We start from the raw sequence: 26,272 nt of genomic DNA, 5'->3' as shown, positions 1-26,272 counted from the left end.
TCTCCTGTCTGCCTTTGCTGTAGTTTAGTGTTAAAACAAACCATTTGCTTGGGTCACTGTTGGTGAGACCATTTGTTTTAGGGCCGGAGCCAAACTCCAGCAGAGTTCACACTTTATTCAATTTAAGGGCCGTCCAAACCGGTCCCAGTGTGTTCACACCTCATTTAAACAAAGGGCCGCTTTTCAATAGTTTGAGCAGACAGTATTGGGTCTATGTACTGTAAATCTACTCAGGTAGTTTTGTGAATGAATGCCTGTTGATATTCTGTTGCATTCTGTAACCTTGTATAAAACCCTGACCAGAAAACTCATTCTGGTCAGAGAGAATCCTACAGCTTCTTGTGAGCTTCTTTCTCCACTGCGCAGTGAATAAAACTCATCTCAACCAGCCACTGGATTGGACTTGAGAGATCTTTTTCTTAAGAGAAATAAACATGGCCACATCTTATGTTAACTACTGTAGGTTTTAATTTTCTATGTAGACTATTTCATATTAAGCTTTAACCTAGCAAATGAGCTATAACCTAGGAAATTAGCCTGTTTCTGGCCTATTTTGTACAGGATTTTGTCCCCACTTCTGTAAGCCTCCTTCTTGTTGTTGTCACATTGTCGGGGAGTTCATCCAGGTCTATAGCTGCAGCATCGAAAACACTCCTATGAGTGCAGAATTCCGGAGTTCCTTCCTTTACCTCGTTGGTCCATCAACAGGACTGTATTGGCATCTTTGAGCTCATTGTTTTGATTTGACAGCCTACTGAACCAACTTTAGTGTTCAGTTCACTCTCACTGCTCTCATCAGCATCATTTCCAGCTGCAGCAGGCAGCTGCTTTCAGTGAAAAAAACTCAAAAAAAAGAAGAAAATCCTGCACACTGATCTTGCTGCAGCATCACCATGTATTATCTGTGATAATTCCACAGCAAACTTTGGAATTGTTACAGCTCTACCTGGAAGACAGTAATGTGCACTCACTCAAGTCAGAGAGAAGGATAGAACCAACAGGTAAGAGAGAAGGGGGTTAACTCACCCAGGGGGTCGGCCTTGCCATCCTTGTCGGGGACTGTGAACACACCCACCACCTTGTGACCCTGCTTCCTCAGGTTGCTGTACACCTCCTGGCCGAACACGCTCTGGCCAATTATAGCTAGTTTGAGCTTATTCTGGTAATAATTCTGAAAAGGAGAGCAAATTTCATTTCAGCTTTTCCCAGTGTAAATCTGCAGTACTAGAAATGATGGGAAATACTCATCCACAGTTTGTCTCATTCATGCTGCAGTGCTTTGATATCTTTGTGTGTACACAGAGCTCTTGCTTCTCAGTGGAATAAGGATTTCCAACACTTTCCTGACCTTGTTAGTTCCATGGATGTAATGCAACTGGAAAAGCTAATGCAGAGCAGGCAACTGCAGGAGAGTGCCTTTAGCACTCAGGGGGCCACAGGAGGCCACAGAGGCCCACAAGACCCAACTCTTAAAGGGGCACTCCAGAAATGTTGTTTTGCACTTAAATGTACTAAGTGCTTGCGATTATTTAAAAAAAAAGTTTAGCTAAAGTTTAGCTAAAGTTCAATATTGTCTGTGTAACAGATAAAACATGTCATGGAACATTATAACATGAGACACCATCAACAATGCTCTATATTCTTATGTGAGGAACAGAGATATATCAATTTCCAACATTACTCCATCATTTATCTTATGAAAAAATAGTATTATATAATAATAAGAGTAATACATAATGTTAAACCAAATGTTACACCCTTTGAAATGCCAAATCAATTGAGTGCATCTTTAATACATGAAAAAGGTCACTTAAAACCTCCGTTTATTAATCTACAGAAAATGTTCCTACACCTGCTTAATAAAGGGACAGTTCAACCCAAAATCTAATATACATATTTTTCCTCTTATCTGTAGTGCTACCTAGAGATTGGCATGGTTTTATGTCAGTTAGCCTGATAGCTGGTTTGATTTGCATTGAGAGAGGATTTTATGGAAAGTACCCCATGCCAGTCTCTAGGTATGGTGAAGGGTATGTGATGATGTGGGGCTGTTTTAATTCCAAAGGCCAAGGGAACTTTATCAGGATGCATAGTATCCTGGATCCATGAAATAACTGGCCTTTAAAAATAAAAATCTGCCTGCCTCTATGGGAATTTAACATAGGGGTGTACTCACTTTTGTTGCCAGCGGTTTAGACACTATGGCTGTGTGTTGAGTTTTTTTGAGGGGACAGCACATTTACACTGTTACACAAGCTGTACACTTAATACTTTACATTGTAGCAACGTGTAATTTCTTCAGTGTTGTCCCATTAAAAGATATAGTGAAATATTTACTAAAATGTGAGGGGTGTACTCACTTTTGTGAGATACTGTATATATACTATATATTTGTTGATGAAAACCATGTGTAGCAATATATATTCATATTGAGGAGGTGGCGCATTGCGATGCATCGTGATATTGAATCGATTCGAATCGTTGACAGGATCATCGTAATTTAATCATAAGACCAGTGAAGATTCACACCCCTACCGGTTACCCAAAATAATCCACAGACCTGGTTGTGAGCAGTTTCATGTAGGAACTATTTTCTTTCTACCAAACTATTCCCGTCAACCATATCACCCATAGATAAAGATCGGATGTATCATTGGTGAAGTCACCCGTTGGTTTGTGGACTGCCGTTTTGAAGCTAGGAGTTTGCATTTTGGTTGTCGCCATCTTGGTATTTTGGAGCCAGAAGTGACCATATTTGGACAAAAGGGCAGAGCTTGGGAGAATGCCGCGTCCAAGCCAGTATTGTGTAAGGTTTCAAATACATAATATGTAAACAAATTAACGCTAAAAGAGGGAAAGTCGACGATTTTTAACCCTTCTGACCCGAGTCATCCAGCAAAGTTTTAAAGGAACATGCCGACTTATTGAGACTTTAGCTTATTCACCGTATCCCCCAGAGTTAGATAAGTCCATACATACACTTCTCATCTCCGTGAGTGTTGTAACAGTCTGACGCCCCCAGCGCTAGCTTAGCCTAGCACAGATCCTGGAGGTAACCGGTTCCAACTAGCCTACTGCTCTCAATAAGTGACAAAATAACGCCGACATGTTCCTGTTTACATGTTGTGATTTGTATAGTCACAGGGTGTACAAATAACAAGGTCACTATGCTTTTACTATCTAGTAATTGTTGACTCTATTACTCCAACTCTGAGTGAACTCCAGGTGAACTCTCTGCTCCTCACCACAGGGCTTTAGGTGCTGCTAGCAAATCACTCCGCCCAAGTAGCAGTGCTTCGCCTTTCTGAGAATATAGTTCCCAGTTTGTTTACGGTTAGAAGATGGCTGTGTCTCATGTGACCTTGTTATTTCTACACCCTGTGACAAATCACAACATGTAAACAGGAACATGTTGGCGTTATTTTGTCACTTATTGGGAGCAGTAGGCTAGATGGAGCTGGTTACCTCCAGGATCTGTGCTAGGCTAAGCTAGCGGTGGGGGCGTCAGACAGAGTTACGACACGCACGGAGATGAGAAGGGTATGTATGGACTTGTCTAACTCTTGGGGCTACTGTGAATAAGCTAAGTCCCAATAAGTCAGCGTGTTCCTTTAATAGCAGGTAAACGTCCACCTCCAGGTACTGGTGCCGCATGTACGGCAGTTAACAGAACTGGTTGGAAATCGGCCCATAGCTTGGTTGGTAGAAGCTTCGCTTGACCATCACTAGTTTAAGTCACTTCCGCATTGGATTCACTTTTTTCAGGCATGGAAGTTGCCCTTTGGTATCACCGCATGTAACTAAGCATACTCATGGACTAGAGGCTCATGCTCACAGCGCTCACAGCGCAAGATGTAAACATTAATGGCGTCCGCCTCCGCTGAGCTCTAACATTAGCTCAGGTGAGCTAGCATCATCGTTTAGCTACAATTACAGCTCAGTAGAGGAGCGTGTGCCTCTCGTCCAAGAGTAGGCTTCCTTCTGCGTGGTGATACGGTCGGCAGGTGTAGTTCGGTAGAAAGAAAATAGTTCCTACATGAACCTTCTCACAACAAGGTCTGCAGATTATCTGGATTAACTCAGTCATGATTTCTGGAAGAGACATTGCTGTTGAGTTTTTCAATGTATGTTTTTGATGTCTTCAGATTTCTTGTTGTATCTGGCCAAAGTTATTAAGTTCTTATGTAAATAACAAAGTTAGAAAATCAGGGAAAAGCATCTAGCCAATCAACACATCACTTTTACTGCAGGTTTGACAAACACCCATTATCACACCCCTCACACACACAAAACCCCCTCCCCCCACCTGCGCCAACAATCCGCGAGAAGGATGTGTGCCGGTTCTTTCAGAAGCAGAAGATCAAGGCTCCAGGACCTGATGGTGTGTCCCCCTCTTGTCTGCAAGTCTGTGCTGAACAGCTGGCGCCAATCTTCACGCAGATCTCCATCACAGGATTAAATGACGTCAGGCCTGTCGCCCTGACGTCTGTGGTCATGAAATCCCTTGAAAGACCGGTGTTAAGCCACCTGAAGGGCATAACGGGACCCCTGCTGGACTCCCTGCAGTTTGCCTACAGGGCAAACAGGTGGGCAGATGATGCTGTCAATTATGGGACTGCAATACATCCTGCACCACCTCGCCAGGATCCTGTTTGTGGACTTCAGCTCGGCGTTCAACACCATCATCCCTGAACTCCTACATCAGAAGCTCACCCAGTTCTCAGTGCCTGCCGCCACCTGTCAGTGGATCGCCAGCTTCCTGATTGACAGGCAGCAGCATGTCAGACTGGGGAGCATCTCATCCAAAACCAGTTCCATCGCCCCACAGGGGTATGTCCTCTCCCCTCTGCTCTTCTCCCTCTACACTAATGACTGCACCTCAAAGAAGCTGTCTGTAAAACTCCTGAACTTTGCAGATGACACCACTGTCATTGGTTTGATCCAGGATGGTGATGAGTCTGCTTACAGACAGGAGGTGGAACAGCTGGTCCAATGGTGCAGTCAGAACCACCTGGAGTTAAACCCCCAAGAAGACTGTGGAGATGACAGTGGACTTTGGGAGAAGTCCCATCCAGAACGACACAGTGTCCACTGTGGATTCCTTTAGGTTCCTGGGATCAACCATCTCACAGGACCTAAACTGGTCTCCCCACATTGACTCTGTCCAGAAAATGGCCCAGCAGAGGTTATACTTCCTGCGACAGCTAAGGAAGTTTAATCTGCCTAAGGAGCTGCTGACCACTTTCTACTCAGCCATCATTCAGTCTGTCATCTGCACCTCCATCACTGTCTGGTTTGGGTCAGCCACCAAACGAAACAGGGCCAGACTGCAACAGACAATTAGGGCTGCAGAGAGGATCACTGGAACTGACCTTCCCTCCATCCAGGACCTGTACCGGTCCAGGGTCAGGAAAAGGGCAGCAACAATCTCTGCATACCCCTCACATCCTGGTCACAAACTGTTCACCCTCCTTCCCTCTGGTAGGTGACACAGGGCACTGTTCGCCAAAACCAGCCGACACAGAGACAGTTTCTTTCCCCAAGCAGTCACTCTGTTGAACACTCAGAAATAGCCCCCACCCTTACACTGAACAAAGTCAATCAACTGTTCTGCTCATCTACCTCATGTATATTTCAATCTTACAATTACAATATTGTTATTAATATATTACCATTGCACTGAACTTCCTTGCACTATATTTATATTTAAATCTAAAATCTCATACTATACTGATATTGCACTATTCCTTCCCTCTCTTCAATTGTTATTGTATATTTCTTGTCAATTTGTCAATTCTATTGTATTGTTATACTGCATACTTAATGTATTTCTTACTGTCCTTTCTGTTTTTATTCTTTATATGTTAACTGCATGCTTCCCAGGGCCCACAAGCCCACCCCTGAACAACTGGTCATCGGATCTTTGCTGTTGGGGTTAAAGCCAGCCTCTCTGAGAAAAACTATTGGCCGCTGACAGAGAGCACAGCCCTAATTCAGAGTGAGAGAATCAAGTGTCTCCCTCCCATCTGACTGTACCAGCACATGTGTTAAGGAAGGAGGTTTCAGGTTTCCCATGCTCAGATCATCAAATGAATGCTTGGGACTAGTGGTCGAGACACTGTCTCAGGCTGCTTTTTGCAATGTGCTTCATAATGCATTTAAAGCCATTTAATCCAAGCAACGACCTACAGTAAGGTAGCTCCAAACACAATGGGGCTATCAAAACATTCCCCCAAAATAATGAATGAATGGGTACAGCCCTGCAGTAGCCAAACTACACGTACGTAAGCCGCTGACGGTTTACAGTGTGGAGCTCATATGCTGATGCAACTCTTTCAGATATTGTACAGTAGGCTAGCGTTAAGGGAGAGGGAGAGAGAGAGGCGAGCGGTCAGTAGCGTGGCAAGCTGGCACTGACACACCATCATGTTTGCTGTGTTTGTTGAAAATATGGCAGCAAAGTGACTAATAATGACCTGGATATGAACTGTGACTCACTGAACCGTTACCAGGACCCGAGCCTGGCTCAGTCTTCTTCGCGTCACTACGACCTGACATGCTATTAGAATGTATGCTACATTATATGTTTTAATGCAACGTAAGTATCGAAAGCACTATGGTGTAGCAAAAGCAACGTTACTCACGGACGAGGTGGAGAATTTCCTTAAGACTTGGCTCGCCGTCCACAACATAATGGCGGTGTTTTATATTATATAAAAATGTATTTTAAAAAAATAAAATCCAAATGCTGCAGAGTTTTGTCCGACCCGCTGCTGAGGTATGTGCGCTGCTGATCACACACACCTGCCTCTGTGGGACTATCAGTGTGTGTGTGACTGTGTGAGTCAGAGGAGGTGCTGTGTGCTTTGCTATGGGCTCGCCACAGCCAGCATGGATGCACTGTACTCGACCGCAGCAGAGTACGTGCTGCTTGGAACCGTACGTGCGCGTTCACGCGGCGCCTACGTTACTACTACCTCGTCCGCGCAGTCACTACATACTGACCCGACCGTAGAGTTAGCGGAGACGAATAGAGAATATTTGGCGTTAGTCTTTGCAAATGATGCTATGTTACTGTAGCAATGCAAACAAATTGACTGAATTATTGGTTTGGTGTTTATATTTGCTATTCATAAGCCAACTAAAGATTTGCTAGCCTAAATCAAAATTTGAATAATAGACATTTAAAAAAAGAGGTATTTAACTTGAAAAAATATACAAAGGTTTATTAATATATAGGCTATTTAAACAACTTCTTAAGCAAGCCCACTTCTAAATGGCTAATATTCATGTTTCCAACAAACACCATAGACTGTATAAAACTAGGCTCACAACCTGTAGGGAGCAGTGAGTGGTGGAAGAGTATTCAGACCCTTTAACTTAAGTAAAAGTACTAGTACCACACTGTAAAAAATACTCTGTTACATGTAAAAGTCCTGCATTGAAAATGGTACTTCCAGTAAAAGCATGTAAGTATCATCAGGAAAATGGACTTAAAGTGTTAAAAGTAAAAGTACTCAATGTAGAAAAAATCCTTACATTTTATTCTTCTGTACACTTTGGTCAACTTCTGTTGTTTAAACGTGCTCTATAAATAAAGTTTGATTGATTGATTGATTGATTGATTGAAGCTGGAAACGATCCAAACAGTTTTGAGTTTAATCAGCTAATCATATCAGCCATACTTGTAGGCCTGTATATTGTTGGGTAGTTTAATTTATAATAAAACATTGTATGTTATGAACTTCTGTTTGTGTGCAAAAATCTTAATGTGTAAAGTAACTAAAGCTGTCAGATGAATGTAGTGGAGTAAAAAGTACAATATTTCTCTCTGAAATGTAGCGGAGTAGAAGTAGAAAGTGGCATGAAAAGAAAAGACTCAAGTCAAGTACAAGTACCTCAACATCTGGACTTGAGTAAATGTACTTAATTACATTTCACCACTGGTAGGGAGGCAAGGCAGGACACACACACACACACACACACACACACACACACACACACACACACACACACACACACACACACACCCCTGTAGACCCGATAACCCCATGGCAAGTTCTGTTGCATTTATTTCACTAATTGGATGTCCCTTTATCCCATAAGGAAAATTAAACTATTCACAAAATAATAACGCTCATGTGCTGTTGCAAAACTGCTTTAGGGATGTCACTAACGTCTACAGATGAAAGTTCTTTGCATTTGTAACAGATGCAAGGGATGTGATCCAAAATGTCATATACCTAATTAAGGTAAGTGCTAAAAAACTAAATACAGCTGGGCGCCCGGATAGCTCAGTTGGTAGAGCGGGCGCCCATATATAGAGGTTTACTCCTTGACGCAGCCAGCCCAGGTTTGACTCCGACCTGCGGCCCTTTGCTGAATGTCATTCCCCCCTCTCCCTCCCCTTTCATGTCTTCAGCTGTCCTGTCAATAATGTCCTAAAAATGCCCAAAAAATAATAACAAAAAAAAAAATAAAATACAGCCACGATAAGTAAAAATACTTCTTTTTAAAAGGCAAGAACAAGAAGCACTAACTATTCTAATGAAGCACACCTGAATGTTGTATGGGTATTTGAGAAAGCACAAAGGATCCAAAGAGAAACCAGGGGAGCAGCTGTGATTTATTTGTGAATAACATCAAAAAGAGGACTAACGGTAAGAGCACTGGTGGTGGATGTTGCTCAGGTGGGGGTGGGGGGGAGGTTCCCACCTTGAGAAATCAACCCGGCATTTTTCACATCAGACAAACAAGGGTTGAGCAAACTGCTTTGGCATGAGGGGTTGATTCCCTTCCAACACTGCTGCTTTAATTACAAAGTGCTGGTTCTCTTTCGGTTAATTCCCTCGCTGCTACCACGGCCGTTCAATCACACAGTACAACTCAACGGAACCCATCCAGTCAGAAGAGTGTGTGGTGTTCAATTAAGATTACTTAACAAGTCGTGCTCCTGGACAAGAAGCAATCCTGGAAAGGCAAACAGGGAACATGCCCTAAAAATCTCTTAAACATTCTGGAGAATAATTGACTTTGTGTCACCACAGGAAACATAGTGGGCCAAATCACTGGTTGATGACTTTTCCACCGACAAGGTGCCAGCGCTGGAGAATTCAAACCAAAGAAAGAGCAACAGTGGGCTCAAATTCAAAAGACAAACCCATAACTCAATAGTCTGTTGAAGAGAATAAGCCCTGGCATGCTGTTGGGAAAAGATTCACCATGATTGTATTCACCGTAATTGTTGTCATGTCTTGTGGTTGCTGCTAAAGAAATCTTGGTAACACTTTACTTGAAGGTATCTACATAAGAGTGACATGACACTGTCATGAACACATGATACAGTCTCTAACCCTAACCCCTAACTCTAACCCTAACCTAACCCTAACTTGTCATGACAATCAATGACAATCAGAATGACACTTAATGACAGAAGCGTTATGTCATAAACGTTCATGACATTGTCATGTCTCTCTTATGTAGATACCTTCAAGTAAAGTGTAACCGAAATCTTATATCTGGTTGCTTTCGACTCAAGCCCGTTCTGTTTGTACTGTAAAAACGTTCCAGTAGTTTTATGGCTCAGCACTGGCACTTTGTTGTTCAAAAGCCGTGACATATCAAAGGAGGGTTTTGAGGGGGGTGGGGGGTTCCCCGGGACATAGGGCCCATGCTAGTGTTGCACACTTCACAACAGGTTACAGGTGACAAACGACAAGACATTCTTCCTTTTCACATCACAGCCTGGAGCGATTAGGTCACAGGAAGCGTATTCCTGCTCCGAACTGGACACCGTCACATATCCTATGAGAGGAGAGAAGAAAGAACAAAAGAAAAGTGAGGAATTACTGTCATCCTAAAACAAGTCCTATATGGAACAGTGCCATGTGTAGCATTTTGAAGGGAAAAAAAGAGAGATCTAAACGAAGGCCGCAGAACCAGAGAACCAACAGTTTGGTCGGGGAGTTGGGCGTGTTCGCTGTTGGGAGAGGTTAAGGGCGGTCCATACCAAGAACGATAACTAGAATGATAACTATAAATCTATAGCTTGAAAAATCGTTGTAACTCCAGTGGATGGTGGAATCCACACCACAACTATAACAACAACGACAGTGGAGAACGATATCGTCGGGATCACTTTCAGAGCCATTCGATGAACGACAGAAACACCGACAGCCAATCAGAATCCATCTGAGTTAACAACATGGCACAGCGGGGAGAGACACTGACAGCCAATCAGAATCCATCTGAGTTTACCACATGGCACGGCGGAGAGGGACACTGCGGAGTATTTCTCGTGTCACAGAAACCACAGAGAGGGAATGTTGTGTTTTAGATGTGATTGTCATACTGTCGGTGATTTTGTTCCGGTGCTCTGCACAGATCTGACACGCGCCCGCACGCTCTCATCCCCGGCTCTCTGGAGCGCTGTGCGCCTGCTGTTGCCTGGAGAAGGCAGCGGTGTCGGTGGTCCGGGAACCGCCTCCGGTCAGACTTTTTTGGCTCATAAAAAAGGTACCCAAATTCACAAATACGTAGGATATTACTACAGACGTTCCTGTAATTGCACGTCGCAACGTCTGCTGTGATGTATTATCATCAGCTGGAGCGTGCAGTGCGTGCTTGACGTCGCCGTTTGCAGAACGTCATCGCTCAGCAGTGTGGATGCTCACATCGTTATAGTTATGGTTAGAGTTAACGTTCTTGGTGTGGGCGGCCTTTTATGCTGCGTTCCATTCACCCCGGAACGCGGAGCTGGGAATGACGTCACACCCGAGTTGTATGCGTTTCATTCGCAAGTCGGATTTTTCATTGTGGGGTTAGCTCTAGCCAGGTAAGCCATTGTTGGCAATACCAGGTGATAACAACGCATTACGCTGTGTTTTTGTGCATTCAAACTGCGTAGCAACATGTCCACAGATAGAAGTTGGACAGGACTCTGTGTACGACTGATTTAGTGAGACACAAATAAGACAGAAGTGCTGATAAACTGTATGTTACTACAGCTTTTAGCACTGTTGGATTTTGAGCTCGGGGTACTGCGAGGTTGTCCGACTTCCCAACTCAGAAATCCAAGGTCAGGGGGCGTGTTTCCGACTTTGACCTTGGAAATTCCGACCTCCGAGTACAAATGGAACGCACCATTAGCCTTCAGGGCTTTCTGACAGAAAGCTGGGGTTTAGGAAGTCCGGTTACTAAAATATATATAAAGAGCAACAAAGTAAATGAAAGAAGGAGGTCGTGGTAGGTGAATGGGTAAAAAATAAGGCTTTCACCCAGGAGACTGGGGTTCGTGGCCTGTGAGAAACCAAAAGTCATTGTTGGCCTTCTTTCCGTTTCTTTTTTTTAAAATTATTTTTCAGTTTAGTTAGGTTTAGACAAAAATAAGCTGGTTAGGCTACTTCAGAAATGACTTTAGAAGGCAGACTTCTCCCATTTGGTCCTGTGCGTTATGCTAATAGCGACTAATGTAGCCTCTAGCCTCAATGAGCGAGGAGGAGCGAGCTACAGAGGTCTGGAAAGATGTTTAGTTATTGTCAGAACAGTTCTACACATGCTGACATGAGATGGCAACATGGCCAGGAACAAGTTCCTTTTGAACTGCTGTGTAAATTTGCTTCATCTAAACATTCTAAACAGCCCTATTCGCACGGGACTAGTATTACCTGGGAATCTCCAGAAATTGGTAATAATTGTGGAGATCATATGTGATCCTAATCCTGTGCGAATCTGCCATGTCCGTAACTGTCACGTAAAAAGTCCACCACAAGTTACCTACAACATTTCGCCAAACACAGAGGTCGTGTGATTATTTTGGCAAATCTCTGTGATCTGGGGTTGTGATTTTTGTTTTGTTTGCAAGGTTTTTTTTTTGTTATTTTTCCCTCTTTCCTGGTTGAGAATTATGGAGGCTGCTTTGGCCGTTATGAATGACACTTTTAACAGCACATGGGTGCGAAATTCGGCAGGCTCATCTTGATCCTGATTGAGCCTCAATCCATCAGGGGAGTGAGATCTCAAAAGAAGACGAGATGGATGACACAGATGGCAGCATGCAACAAGGAACATTTCTCCATTTTTCAACAAGCTCAACGGGAATTAAGTACCTTGGCATTATTATTAGTCGTTTTTGTGAAAGTCAGTAAAAACATCATGAGTGAACCTTTGTCCTGGTATATGTAAATATATAGGAGCCATGTATATTATGTTTGTTTATGGTTTATAGTTTTCACCTATTACGTAACGTAGGACGTCATCGGGGTTGGTCTCACAATAAACAGTCTATTTATACACCTGGACACCTGCATGGCGGAGGCTAGAGAGGGGGTGAGCTTGGGTTTTTGCATTTTCTGTTGACCGCAAGTTTCTCCACATTTACGTTCACCTTTTTGCATTATTTTTCAGGCAATTGGATTTTGTTTATTGATGTTTTCTCCGACTTTCAAACGAGCAATAAATCCTTGAAAGCATATCTCAGAGTGGATCTGAATTATTCTAACGGCACGTCATACAGGTGATTGTTCCCTAACTCAGCCTCTCGGCGGCTTATGGAGGTTGCAAAGAAGCCGCTACAAAATATGTAGGAGTGTTAGTGAATAGTAGTCTACCTGTCTCCACTCTGAACTCCCATGGGCACACAGTAGTTGAGCTCCAGTCTGGCGATGTTGCCGAGTCGCAGCACGATGCCCGCTCCGTACGACCAGCGAATACACTCGGCTAGCTTCTGAAGGTGTGCCCGCGGACCTTCGCCTGCACACACACAACACTCAACAGGTTACTAGGGGTGGGAGGAAAAAAATCCATACAGCAAAGTATCGCGTTAGTGGTGCCAATTTTATATTCAATTCAATGTTGAATTTGTTCAATAAAAGAAAGTTAGAAATGATTTCCTTTTGTTCGTTTTAAGTTCAACAGTTCAAAAATAGGTTGCTTACCTGTTGCATTTTATCAGAACACTGAAAGCAGCAGAAATGCAGAACTGAGTGCATTTTAATATCCGTATATTTATCACAAGTTATAGCATTACCGCGATATTCAACAACGTAATCGCACATTTTTCTCACATGGTGCAGCCCCAGCAGGTATCGAATGCATCTAGTGCTATTTTCGGCCCACCCACCATAGTTGAGGTTGCAGAGATTGCCGGCGTTGAGGAAGAAGTGCGTTCTGAAAAGGTCTCCAAAGCCGCCCTTGCCCGGTCTGAAGGGCAGTGGGGTGTAGAGGTGCAGACCCCCGGCCCAGTACGCCTCTCCACCCAGGTAGTCACCTGGAGCACACAGAGAGAGGGTTAAACCATCAGAAGCTGCTGGACTACACCGCTTAATGGGACACTACCAGTGGTGGAATGTAACTAAGAACATTTCCTCAAGTCACTGTACTTAAGTACAAATTTGAGGTACTTTACTTGAGTCTTTTCTTTTCATGCCTCTTTATCTTCTACTCCGCTACATTTCAGAGAGAAATATTAGACTTTTGACTCCACTACATTCATCTGACAGCTTTATTGGATGGTGACAGTGTTGATACAGACAGACAGAGAACATTGGGATAGAGAGGGGTATGACGTGCAACAAAGGTCTCCAGCTGGAATCGACCCTGGGACGCTGTGTTAGATGGTGTGCGTCTCAACCACTAGGTCACCAGTATGCTAGTCTATATCCACGACGTTCCACTTCCGGGATTGCTGCGGTGCCACCGGAAATTCTCTTTTCGGCCGGATGTCCCTTAACCTTCCTCTTCCTTTGTGTTGGCGTTCTAAACTCTGGTGGATTTCTGAGGACTATGGTTAACTGCTCCTCAGATCTCTGCAGGGTAAATCCAGACAGCTAGCTAGACTATCTGTCCAATCTGAGTTTTCTCTTCCTTCCCGAGGCTATTTTGCATTGGCTCTGCTGCTTGCTCTGTCTGGCGCTTAGTGTAGCCCAAGGCGATTGTAATTGGTTTAAAAAAAAAATTTAAAAAAATGTATGCAAATAAACCAGAGCACGTTTTTCTCCCATCCCAGAATGCTGTGTGGATTAGCCAGACCCTCCTCCGCAGCGCTGTGGAGGAAGGTCTGGCACTGATGCATTTCTAAAGTGTTGATAAAATGTTCTCTCTTTGCAATTAAGGAGCTCCTTGTCTGCGCTTTATCGTCTGGGACAGTAAGCCAGATGTCGCCTTTTCCCTTTTGACATAGATAATGGATTAACCATAGTCTCTATTTAAGAAACAGCTGATCATTGTTCCAAATTCTGGATTATTTTAACCACATTAACATTCTACATTTCCTTTGTTCACGTTTTCTATGACTGCAGGACTGAACAGTCTTTACCTTCACTCTGTGGTCCGATGCTGTACATCCCAAATCCTCGAACACTGGTGGGACCTCCGAGGTAGAACCTGGACAAAATACACAACTATCACTGAACCATCCGCTCAGAGTGCAGTGTTGTCATAAACCTCACAAATCTGCCATTTAAAAAACAGTGAGTTCATTAATAGCACAAAGTTCAAGCAAAAAGAGCACTTAAAACAATGAAAACGTTTGGGGTGACAAATGAGAACACATTAAAGGAGCGGGTCAGTTTAAATATATAGCTTCTTAAAAATAACCTTGTTACATTCCAGCCGTTGCCAAATGAGTTGCTGCAAAGCTAATTAAGACTATCAGCTCCACACAACTCTCTCTGGATTTCTCAGTATGACTATGTTCAGAAGATTGTGGCGTCAGGTGACTTTCCCGCGCAGAAACTCGAGTGAAGATAATGACCTCTTCTGAAGAGTCCATCATGTTTTTTTGCGACTTCAACGTGCACGCAAAGCATTCCGGGAAGGCGGCGCTGCATTTGAAAAAATGCTGCGCGTCCAAAAGCTGGCCGATGCCTATCTTTATGCAAATGAATCCGTTGGACGCGACTATCCAGTAGAAGTAGACGAAAATCTTTCAAACTGACCTTTGTTGATCTGAAATGAAGACAGATTCAGCAACTGTATGGCCTATTTCTCTCTTAAAATGTTTTCAGAACTATTTTAGTACAATATGAGATCGTATTCTGAACGAGCCGCCATGACACTCGATTGATTCTCGAGAAGCCAGACCCACGTCACGTGTTCGTCCAATCAGCTGCCGGTCAGGGGCGTGGAGCATCAACCATGGATGTATGACGTCGCGACACCACGCTTCAGTCGTGTCGCAAAAGTGGATCTGTACCGTTAGAATTCCTCATGGGGGCAACCGAAACTACGCACCATAGCTTTAAGAAGCTGATATAAGTTTTGATTTTTGAATGGATGTTTTATATTTGGAGAGAAATCCCTTCATTAATAGAGCCAAAATGTGTGGAAGTGGTATGTTGAGGTGTGGCTGATGTGTCAGAGCCAGATGACAGCTCTTGGGTAAATCAGACGCACCTGTCGGCGATGCAGGACGGCTGTCCTCCGATTGGACAAAGCATCCCACCCCACAGAGAAGCAGACAAGACCTGAGAGAACGCAACATGTTGCATTTTTACACCAAACCTTGCACAAAAAGTATTCAGTGAAACAGAGCTATTCATCTTCAAATAATTTAGTGCTGCTCTATCGCCCACTGGTGGTTCTTTAACGCAACTACTTTGTCTAAGAAAAGACCGAAGACCAAAACAACAAACTAAAAGATTGGTTGCATCTTTTAGAAGGCGGTCATGTTAAAAGGTCTGGAGGGACTTACCGAGTCCCAGAAGAGCCGCTTGTTGAGCTGCAGCTCAAAATCCTCTTTCAAGAAGCTGGCGTCTCCTCCTGTGTAGCCAGCCAGTTCCTGCAGGGCAAACACATCAAATGTCCTTGGTGGTAGAGAAACGACACAAAAAAATACAACTTCTGAAATTAGCCACAAATCTCTAAACGGCTGGCCTTGCTCTTCTCCCGCCGCCTATACTTGCTCGTAGGAGAAGTTAATGTCACGCTGCTATGAGGTGGTATCGTGTGTAGTATTGGAGTAATTTGAAGATTACAAGTACGAGTACATGTGCACGGCATTGGACCCATACCTGATAATGGCATCGGTATCGGTGCATCCCACACTTACCTGGTTGAGCCGGAATAAGGCACCCCTGCTGGGGAAAATGGCAGAATTCCTTGAATCGATGGACAGAGTGTGCTGCAAACAAACAAAACAGAAGTTGTGTTGAACTGGTGCGGTGGACAAAATGCTTTTATAGCCTTTATAAACATTTCCTGAAAATGATATCCATCAAAAGGCAAATATGGAAAAGAAAAGTTGTTTTTTTAAGAAGAGACTAATTGACATAAAACCAAAAAAAAAGTGTAGTAGGAGCTACAAAACGGCTCCAGGCTGTACCGAGAGGGCAGATTTCAGCGAGTGTCCGCTCTCCTCTCGCACGGCGAAGGACGCACTGCGTGCCAGGCAGCCCAGCTCCCTCCACACACCCTCCCACTTCAACGTGTGGTTGGTCATCCCGAGAGGAAACTGCAGGAGGACAGGAAGATGGAGAACTTCAGCTGAAGAGGTTCTTAGTTTAAGTCAACTCAGCAGTTACAATTTGGTCTTGCAGATAACGTGTCAATCCTGCATAGTTAAACAGCTGTGTGTGTGTGTGTGTGTGTGTGTGTGTGTGTGTGTGTGTGTGTGTGTGTGTGTGTGTGTGTGTGTGTGTGTGTGTGTGTGTGTGTGTGTGTGTGTGTGTGTGTGTGTGTGTGTGTGCGTTCGTGCGTCAACAGTAAGGCTGGGACCATATACTTTTGTCCCGATTCAATTCTTTAACGACACATGGGCACCAATTCCATTTGTGTTGCATTTTCATTTATTGCGATTCTAGAAGTATTGCAATTCGATAGTATTGCGATTTTCTTTTCCATCTTTAACAAAAACAAAAGTTGAATAATACTCTTCTAGAGACAATATATCATGAGACATTCCTAAAACCTCATTGTTTTCTAAGAAGAATGCACATCACATGTCGGTCAGTCAGTCTGACATTTATTTCCTTTGTAAAGAACATAACATGTTATAAACATAAACAATATGTGCAGGTTGATGCAATATCCGCTCTTTGCAGGTCTTATGTTAATACCATTTAAGACTTTTGGCAAGGGTAGGCAACAGCTACAAAAATGCCTGAGCTGTCTTGAGACTTTTTCTTCAAAGCATACAAACAAACGTGTTGTGTCTGATTGCAGTTTGGAGTTGGAACTGCTGTACAAAAATACAGAGCGTGTACGTATTCACCAACTCTTCCTCTCTCTCTCAAATTTCCATTTCAATTTGCATTATGAGCATGATATGTTAAGACATTTGTGTGCCGAAGCATGTTAAAAAAAAAAAAAGGCAGCCTCTTACATTTAATTCTGCAGAAACGCCTCTGTCGGTCTCTTTCAAGGAGCTCCATGGGAACTGACCGGTGACTTTGTACATGTTGAGTGTGAGGCTGAAACAGAAAACAGCAAATCTGAATTTAAAAAAAACAACTCCTAACTGTGCCTCGGTCGTGCATTCAAACTAGCACTGGCAATCCCGAGTTTTGAGAATCGGCCGTCTTGAAAAGCACTGCGTTTACTCTTATGTAGCGAGGATGTCTACGCTTTCTCGGACACGCCATCGACAGACGTTTCAGAACGCTCACTGACATACTTGCGTTCAAAGTGTCCGGGCTGGGGCTTGAAGAAGGACAGGCCATAGGACGTCTCCTTGGTCCCATAGGAGAACTGGAAGGTGAGTTTCTCAGCTCGACCGAACATGTTGGGCAACTTCAGACCCAGCACCTGGAAGACCGGACAAATACAGTACTGTTAGCACAAAGCCACTTAGGTCTGGGACCATTTAGGCTTGTACTGAGGTTTTTCTTTCACTGCGATAGCACCATGTGTCCAGATGTCATTAACTTGTTACTAACAACTCACTGGAGGTGCTGATGATGATGTCTTTTTTTTATTTATTTTTTTAATATAGCATCACCATTTATTGAAGATACTTAACGTGTTGGCCCCTCTAGGCCTTCTTTTTTTTTTTTATCTTCACCGTTTTACCTACCTGTGACTTTTTTATTTTTATTTTAAATAATGATAATAATAATTAGATTTTCACAGGAAATGTATCTACAAACATAAGGACTTATTTTTTACGCCAATCACATGTCGCATTAAACGGAGGAACGCGCTTCGGTGATTGGCTGCGAGCAAAAGCACACAAATAGCACTTTTTTCTAGATCTGGGTACAAACAGGATCGACTGCAGGTACCGTTTGACTGAAGAAGTTACAATACTACTTGGTACTGGGTTATTTCGGTTGATACTTTGAAGGCAGTGGTGGAATGTAACTAAGTACATTTACTCAAGTACTGTACTAAAGTACAAATGTTGAGGTACTTGTACTTGACTTGAGTCTTCTGTTCTCATGCCACTTTCTACTTCTACTCCGCTACATTTCAGAGAGAAATATTGTATGTATTTTTACTCCACTACATTCATCTGACAGCTTTAGTTACTTTACACATTAAGATTTCTGCACACAAAAGCACACGCAGTTTATAAAATACAATGTTTAAACTACTACTACTAATAAATTAAACTACCCAACAATATATAGGCCTACAAGTGCACTTAGCGGATTAAACACTGTTTTGATCGTTTCTAAAATGTGAGGAGTTTCTGCATTGAGTACTTTTTACTTGAGTTACATATTCAATGCAGGACTTTTCTTTTAACAGAGTATTTTTACAGTGTGGTATTAGTACTTTTACTGAAATAAAGGATCTAAATACTTCTTCCACCGCTGCCAGGTGTCGAGAACCGATATCCAACCATAGCTGCGGCTAACAATTGTTTTCATTATCAATTAATATAACAATGGACCTTTTTCACAGCAGACATGTTGACTTGTCATAGTAGGAAAAGAACAGCTGGAATTGATAACCTTAATGATGGCTCAGTTCCATCAAGTGTCCCAGTAAGCTATTTCAGTGAGTCAGCATGCACAATACCAGGGCCTCTCCTAAGTGGAATGTAGCCATCATTAATGGTTCTGAATACACCTGTGCTTTTCCTACTATGACATGTCAACATGTCTGCCGTGAAAATGGTCTATTATTAAGTCTATCGACTGAATCGTTTCAGCTCCGACATGCTGAAAATGTGGTCCTGACGCCTATAACATAACCTAATACTGATAAGATGATCAAATATACTTTTATAAACATTTAGCACTATCGTGTGATGAATATGTGATTCACGTGGACGCAGATTTGCTTCAAATCCTTTTTTCCGCACGACAAGTTGTCATGACAAAGTAGAGTAAAAGGTGGGGTGAAGGTGAAGAAAGCCACAGAAAGCTGTGGTATTGTTGCTATAGTTACAACAATCTAACAGAGAGGCTGCAATCAGCCCAGAACAAAATGCCCACTGGCACCATAATCTAAGTCGGGGGTGTCAGACTCAATGTCACTAAGGGTACATAACGTTAGCTTCGTAATGTTGTACTAACGTTACTCGGTACGTACTTTACCTTAGACCTCACAATGCCTTGTGTTTCTCACTCCCGCTAAGTTATTGTTCATAAGACGTGACATGAGTGACACATGCGGGTAGGCCAAGGCGAGAAGAGGGAGATTTGCTAACGTCAGCCAACATATTTATAAAAAAAAGTCACATTTGAATAGTTATTTCAGCATTCGAATGGTATCGATTTTTTTACTATTCGAATTATATTCAACTTTCGGTATTCGTTCCAACAGCCCTACTGAGGGCCACACTGGGAAATGAGAATCACATCAAGGGCCAGACATGTAGAGTTTATTGACATTAGAGCTGGGCGATATGGAGAAAATCAAATATCCCGATATTTTTGACCTAATACCTCAGTATTGATATTGTGGCGATATTGTAGTGTTGACAATTGGTGCTCTCACAAAATATGCACACAATGAGATTTTTGATAAATAATCATCAGTTATTGTTGATATAATGACTAAATGGGGAAAGGCAAATAATGGAACATCTAGAACAGTCTGGTGTGTTCAGAAAATGACATCACTTTACTGTAATGCAGCCTTTAAAACCAGAAAAAGACATCACTTGTGTCATATCAGGATATTACAATATCCAACATTTAAGATGATATCTAGCCTCATATAATCAATATAATATCAATATATTGCCCAGCCCTAATTGACATGCTTTTATTGAACCGAAATAGTCAAATATCTTTGAATTTTCAGTTACAGTTTGGTCCACATAAAGCCCTTAAAAGTCAGCAAAAAAAATCCCTTAGCCATCATAGAGTTCAAGCAGAACAATGATTACATTTTTTACAACAAGCTGTTTCACAGCCTGAAGATGCCAACTCTCTCTCTAGTTCCGTGGGAATTTCTGAGTCTCAAAGTCGGCAAATCTGCCAAATTCTGCTTTGAGCGTCACGTAATTACAGTTTGCAAACAGTTTCCCCGTCTTTTTGGTTGGGTGCACAACTAGGTGGGCCAGATCAACATTTGCGAGGGGCCCGATTTGGCCCGCTGGCCTCGAGTTTGACACATGTGACAATTTAATCAGACTCCTGGCAGCCAATCAGAGAGCATTTACCATGGCCGTGGTATAAAAATCTTTCTAGGATGTGTGCTTGACAAACCTGAGTAAACTAATTCACCATGCTATGCCCCCTGTCTAATCCCTAGCCCATAATAAAGAGCAAAATATGACTGACATGAATGATGTGGAAGTGTTGTGGTCTCTCACCATGCTTCCTTCATTGTTGCCAACCATGGTGTTGTAGCTTCCTGTCAGCCTCTTTACCTCCGTCACCTCAAACGTTACATCCAGACCGTTGGGAAGAGCATCGGAACCTGAGAGGGGAGGGAGAACCAATCAGGGGGAAGAAGGTTTGATTCTGCATAATACACGTCACACAGCCATTGCCCCATAGGAAAACACCATGCAGTCACATCTCAGAGCAAAACTTTTTTTTCCAAATGCATGACAGAAAAACAGCCATGTTTTAATTACCTGTTCCGTTCCGCGTTGCCAGACCTTCCTCCGCAGCGCTGCGAAGGAAGGTCTGGCTACACCAAACGTACATCCCGGGATGGGATGAAAAACGGGCTCTGGTTTATTTACATTTCTATAAACCAATCACAATCGTCTTGAGTGGCGCTAAGCACCGGACGCAGGTACGGTAGCTCTGCAGAATAGCCTCGGGAAGGGACTTGTTCTGGTGGAACATGTGCATGTAGGGAGACCAGCTCTGGATTTAAAATGGCTGTCGAGTGTGCGATGAGAATCTTTCTCAAAAAAAAAAGATAAACATCATTTGATTGTTAGCTCTAGCTCGGAGGATGTTTCTTCTAACCGTATACAAACTGGGAACTATATTCTCAGAAGGCGAAGCACTGCTACTTCTGCTACCTGGGCGGAGTGATTTGCTGGCAGCACCTGAGAAGCCCTGTGGTGAGGAGCAGAGACTAACAACGCTGCTTTTCAGGTGTTGTGCTAATCACTCCGCCCAAGTAGCAGAAGTAGCAGTGCTTCGCCTTCTGAGAATATAGTTCCCAGTTTGTATACGGTTAGAAGATGGCTGTGTGTCATGTGACCTTGTTATTTGTACACCCTGTGACTATACAAATCACAACATGTAAACAGGAACATGTTGGCGTTATTTTGTCACTTATTGGGAACAGTAGGCTAGTTGGAACCAGTTACCTCCAGGATCTGTGCTAAGCTAGGCTAGAGCTGGGTGAGTCAGACAGAGTTACAACACGCACAGAGATAAGAAAGGTATGTATGGACTTATCTAACTCTGGGGGATACGGTGAATAAGACAAAGTCCCAATAAGTCGGCGTGTTCCTTTAAGAAAACGTTCTTTCATATTTGGGTTTGAGTAAATAGAAATGATTCTATAGTGGTGTGGCTCTTTTTTTGGAAAGAAGGTGTGAATGAGCTACCTTCAGACGTATCGATAAGGACCTCCACCTCTTTGAAGACTCCCAGGCGGAGCAGCCTCTGTCTGGCGATGTGAGACTTTTTCATCACCTGGAACCAAGACAGACACACAGCTCTGAACATAGGAAACCTCATCTACTGGACTCCAAATTCTAAAACTTTTCAGAACTGGAAACTTATCAAGTCAGAGTGTGGCAATGCCTTGAAGCAGTGATTCTCAACTGGTGGGTCGCCGCCCAAAAGTGGGTCGCGGACCCGTTCTTGGCGGGTCGCGGACAGCTGGTCAATAATTGGATAAAATAATATTTAATACGGTCTTTTCTTTTGAAACAACACATTTTGACGGACACGCGTCCGAGCCGTGCAGCAGTCTAGCGTCGTAGCCATGGTAACCATCATTTGATTAACGTTCACTTTAGGTTTGTGTTGATGTTCGGAGGCAAGGTGGCCAAATATGACCCAGAGTATTTAAAATGTTGATTTTCGTACATTGAGGATAAAAGGGACAGAAATGACAGGTTAGGTGAAAACATCTCGTTTTGTGGGCTTTTTATATATATATATATATATATATATATATATTTGTCATGGTCCTCCTCAGTTCCTTACTAATGTTCTCTGAATGCAGAGATATGCATAGAAGTTAAATATCTAATTGTGTGGCCTTATTTATTTTGTGCAGTTTTGATATTTCATTTATTTTAGTCACTTTTGTCCATGCAGTTGGCATGCTCTTCCTAAGTTTCTTATTAATGTGTTCTGAAATGCACTTTGCACACGTAAATGTGTATTTATGTTAAATATTTATGTAGGAATTTCTCCCATCTAGTGGTGAAATTGTATTAAGCATTTAAATGCTTTTTCAAATGCGTGTTGCAACTACGGTAACATGTCTTCCAATTTTTGCTTTTTTGGCGACGAGGATTCCTTCTCCTGTGGCTCGGCATAAGTATGATCCTCCATTATGAATTAAAGTGCAGTGCAGGCTTTCAAATTTGCCGGGGCACTGATCTCCTTCTCCGTTTCAGCTGGATTCAGTCACGTGACGCTGGCTCTGAACGAAAACGCGTTGTGGATTAGCTAGACAGGTAGGCTAGTGCTTTATGTCCCTCTCAGCCATTATAGTTTTTCAAAATTGCGGAACGACATGGAAGCCTCCTTGGACTTACCCGTCCAATGTAAATACAGATAAGAAATTCTTCACTTACGAGGATAAGTCAGATCATTGGCTGAGGTCATTTTACACCAATGAGGACATATTTATGAATGAAGACATTGACTTTAGCTAATAAAATACTTCAAACACTACACAGTGTACCTTTAATGACCATGGGGAAATGTGGGTCACAGGGTGAGACCAGTTGAGAACCCTTGTGTTAAAGTGCAGTACAGTCATGAATACATACATCAATGAGGTTTTTGGCGTGGAAAACCTCAGAGATCTCATAGCCGAGCAGATCCTCTTTAGTTCTTCCAAGACCCTGGATGTTAACATGTTGGACCACCACCTGCAATCAAACATATTTCACCTGAATTATTTTCACATGCAAACACATCCAAAATGGATTTAGCTGACAAGTGCAAGATTTCCTAGACTGTGATATCAAGTAAAAATATCTGGGTTTTTGCACTTAAATGCATTTACAACTGTTCTATATGTATTTCCCCTTTCCCCTACTAGCCAGTCAGAAGCAGAGTATGAGGGCGTGCCCTGACAGTAGCTAGGTAAGGACTACTAGCCAGTCAGAAGCAGAGTATGAGGGCGTGCCATGCTAGCAGCTAGGTGAGCATTATAACGTGTGTTCCAAAGTGACCACGTTTGTCTCTGAAGTAAAGGCTGGACTACAACAGAGCTGTTTGGAGCAGTTTGTGAACAGTGTTTTCTGTTGGAGATGGTAAGTCCCTTTGAGGTGGACTTTGGGCTTTTTCACTTTGTAACCCTATAACATGCACAAAAAAGATACATAACACAATAAAGGAAAGGGGGAAAAGCCAAAAAGCATAATATGAGCACTTTAAGTGTCGCAGTGGGAATTGAACCCAGATCTCCCACACCAAAAGGTATGTGTCATATCCACTGCGCCACCCATCACATTACCGTTACACATCACCAGAAAGATTGTTCTACAATATTTTACAAGATCTACTATGGTACTGGTATTATTATTACTACTACTACTACTACTACTACTACTACTGCTGCTGCTACTACTCACATCTTTGTTTTCGAGGATCTCCTGCTTAGACTCCTGCTCCGGTTCTGGAGGCTCCATCAAGTCATCAGGGTTGACGCCCAAGTCCCGGCCATGCATCGGGAGAGGATCCAGACTCTGCAGCAGTGATAAGCACTATGTTAAAAGACGCCGCCTGTACATTCAAGGTTAACAGAACACGCCGCCCCCCCCCCCCCAGAAGAAATCCTACTTTGTCATCAGAGGAGTTGAGTCAACCTCTAAGATCATTTCTGAGGTCGCATTTCGTTTTGTTTTTGTATCGAATTGTATTATGAAGTCAGGTAAGGTGAGACTTTATAGGTAATCCTAACAGTCCAATACAAAAACATAACAAAAATAGTACGTATGGCACCTTTAAAAGGGCAGGAATGTCAATGGGGTGGGGTTTTGAGAGGGGACTCGAGTGTTTCTGATGTCCTACAGCCAGTGAAAGTCACTGTACGTGGAGAGTTCTGGACAGTTGACTTGTGTACACGTTATAATATAATATATAATATTGATATTGGGATAAGAGACCATAGAAACTGTATCTTCTGGAATGTTTGGTTATTGTAAGGTGGTGACAGAGGTAAATATATCAACTGTAAGAGATATATATATATATATATATATATATATATATATATATATATATATATATATATATATGAAATTATTTTCTGAGTTTATTACACACACAAAAAAATGGCTTCTTGTGATGTTCCTCTCTGTAAAAAACAGTCTGAAAGCACCACGTGCCACTTAAATATCACCACAATGAGAAGCGTTACATCGAGTTGTCAAAAATGATATGATGATGTCTTCGTTTGAAAATGCCGCCCTGGCTAACGTCATACAGGCAGCATTACGGGCATTTAAATTAGCTAAAGACTATGTTATATCGCTTCGCCATTCACAGTTCACCGGTATACACTCAAGTTCACCCGTCAGTTTTCTTTATTGTTGGTCTTCGACCGACTGGGTGGAACAGTACACCGAGTACAAACGCTGGGGAGGCTGCAGCCTTCAGCACTGACTGGGCAAGGAGGTCATAGTCAAAAAGCCACAGAAATGCCAGCTGTCAGGGAGAAATGGAGTTTACCTTAGCATGGACAGTCCCCATTGTAACTATCCGCTCCTAAAAGCCTCTTCAGTCGGCGTTAGGTGCTCCGCACACAGGAGAAAACTGATAAATGACAGCGGCTACTTTCTCCAGTACCAAACCCCCTTCAAGGGAGACGCCATGACAGTTGCCTGGATCTCGTGCTGTGTTCAAGTACTCCTCGTAATATAACAACCTTAACAAAGGTCTTCATAAACCAGGAACGTTATGTAGGCAATTTTATGTTTTCCGTGTAAAAGGTCCTACATGGAAAGAAAATGTATTATTTTATGTTAGAATTTAAGCAATACACAACAGAAGGAATGAACAATCAGGTACGCAGGTGTGGATATGTAGGCAACATGAGTTCACTAAATGACATTGTATTAGTGATGCTAAAAGCTACAAGCTCCTGTGAAGTGGCTCCGCAGCCATAAAACCAGGGAGCAGGAGCAAACCCAGCGGCCACAGTTTGACCCATCTACATTCTTGCAATATTAGGATATTGTAGGCCTAATGTTAGATGTTACAATGTAGCAAATGAGTGGTACCAGACAGCAGAGAGAAAAGCTACTAACTAAGACAACATTATCAAAGCTTACGAAAGTATTGCTCTTAAAGGCATCACCCTGTCTTCTCTCTGTGATTGGATAGAAATGAGAAAACGCATTGAAGTGGGCGGGGCGGGACCATATGGAAAGGAGCTCTTCCAGCAGATGGCGGTGTTTGTCATTTCTTTCCCGCCGGTTCTGAATTAAAGTCAGAATACTGACTTTAAATTCACAATTCTGACTTTAAACTAAAATAAAGTATTTCAAATGTAGCCCTTATAGGTCCGTGTACGGTCAGGGTACGTTTTGATAGTTTGTTTTTTCGTTTGAACCACAAAACAAAATAACGAGAAACCACCTGTTTTTCGTTTGTCGTTTCAAACCAAAAACAAAGAAACGGTAAAAAAAAAAAAAAGAGCCGTTCTTGGTTTCTGAATCCAAAAACGAAAAACGACTAAACCAAATTCAAATAACGGTCCGATTTTGTTTTTTTGAAAT

The 26,272-nt window shown here is 42.6% G+C and overlaps 2 protein-coding genes across 3 annotated transcripts in view; both read right to left on the bottom strand.

The window, feature by feature from the left end:
• aldh1l2 (aldehyde dehydrogenase 1 family, member L2) overlaps window positions 1–6,896 on the bottom strand; it is a 34,582-nt gene extending 27,686 nt beyond the window's left edge. For both annotated transcript variants that reach the window (XR_004896019.1, XM_031288180.2), the window contains exons 1-2: window positions 6,645–6,896; window positions 1,027–1,171 (exon numbers count right to left, since the gene is read on the bottom strand). Coding sequence is in view for 1 of the 2 variants with exons in the window: in XM_031288180.2 (XP_031144040.1) it covers window positions 1,027–1,171; window positions 6,645–6,692 (193 nt within the window). In the remaining variant the exon portion in view is untranslated. The remainder of the gene's footprint in view (window positions 1–1,026; window positions 1,172–6,644) is intronic.
• Window positions 6,897–9,551: 2,655 nt separating this feature from the next.
• Window positions 9,552–25,449, bottom strand: samm50l (sorting and assembly machinery component 50 homolog, like). The gene is made up of 15 exons (XM_031288182.2): window positions 25,224–25,449; window positions 24,125–24,238; window positions 23,315–23,416; window positions 21,911–21,998; window positions 20,708–20,814; window positions 17,612–17,742; window positions 17,321–17,408; window positions 16,322–16,450; window positions 16,049–16,120; window positions 15,692–15,778; window positions 15,394–15,464; window positions 14,315–14,382; window positions 13,121–13,267; window positions 12,609–12,750; window positions 9,552–9,804 (listed from the first exon to the last, which is right to left on the bottom strand). Exons 1-15 carry the CDS (start codon window positions 25,242–25,244, stop codon window positions 9,759–9,761), a joined length of 1,413 nt encoding a protein of 470 aa, XP_031144042.1. The 5' UTR covers window positions 25,245–25,449; the 3' UTR covers window positions 9,552–9,758.
• Between the last annotated feature and the right edge of the window lie 823 nt (window positions 25,450–26,272).

This window comes from Sander lucioperca, chromosome 20 (assembly GCF_008315115.2).
Source record: "Sander lucioperca isolate FBNREF2018 chromosome 20, SLUC_FBN_1.2, whole genome shotgun sequence".
Taxonomy (NCBI): Eukaryota; Metazoa; Chordata; class Actinopteri; order Perciformes; family Percidae; genus Sander; species Sander lucioperca.
This window is presented reverse-complemented; position numbering and strand designations above follow the sequence as displayed.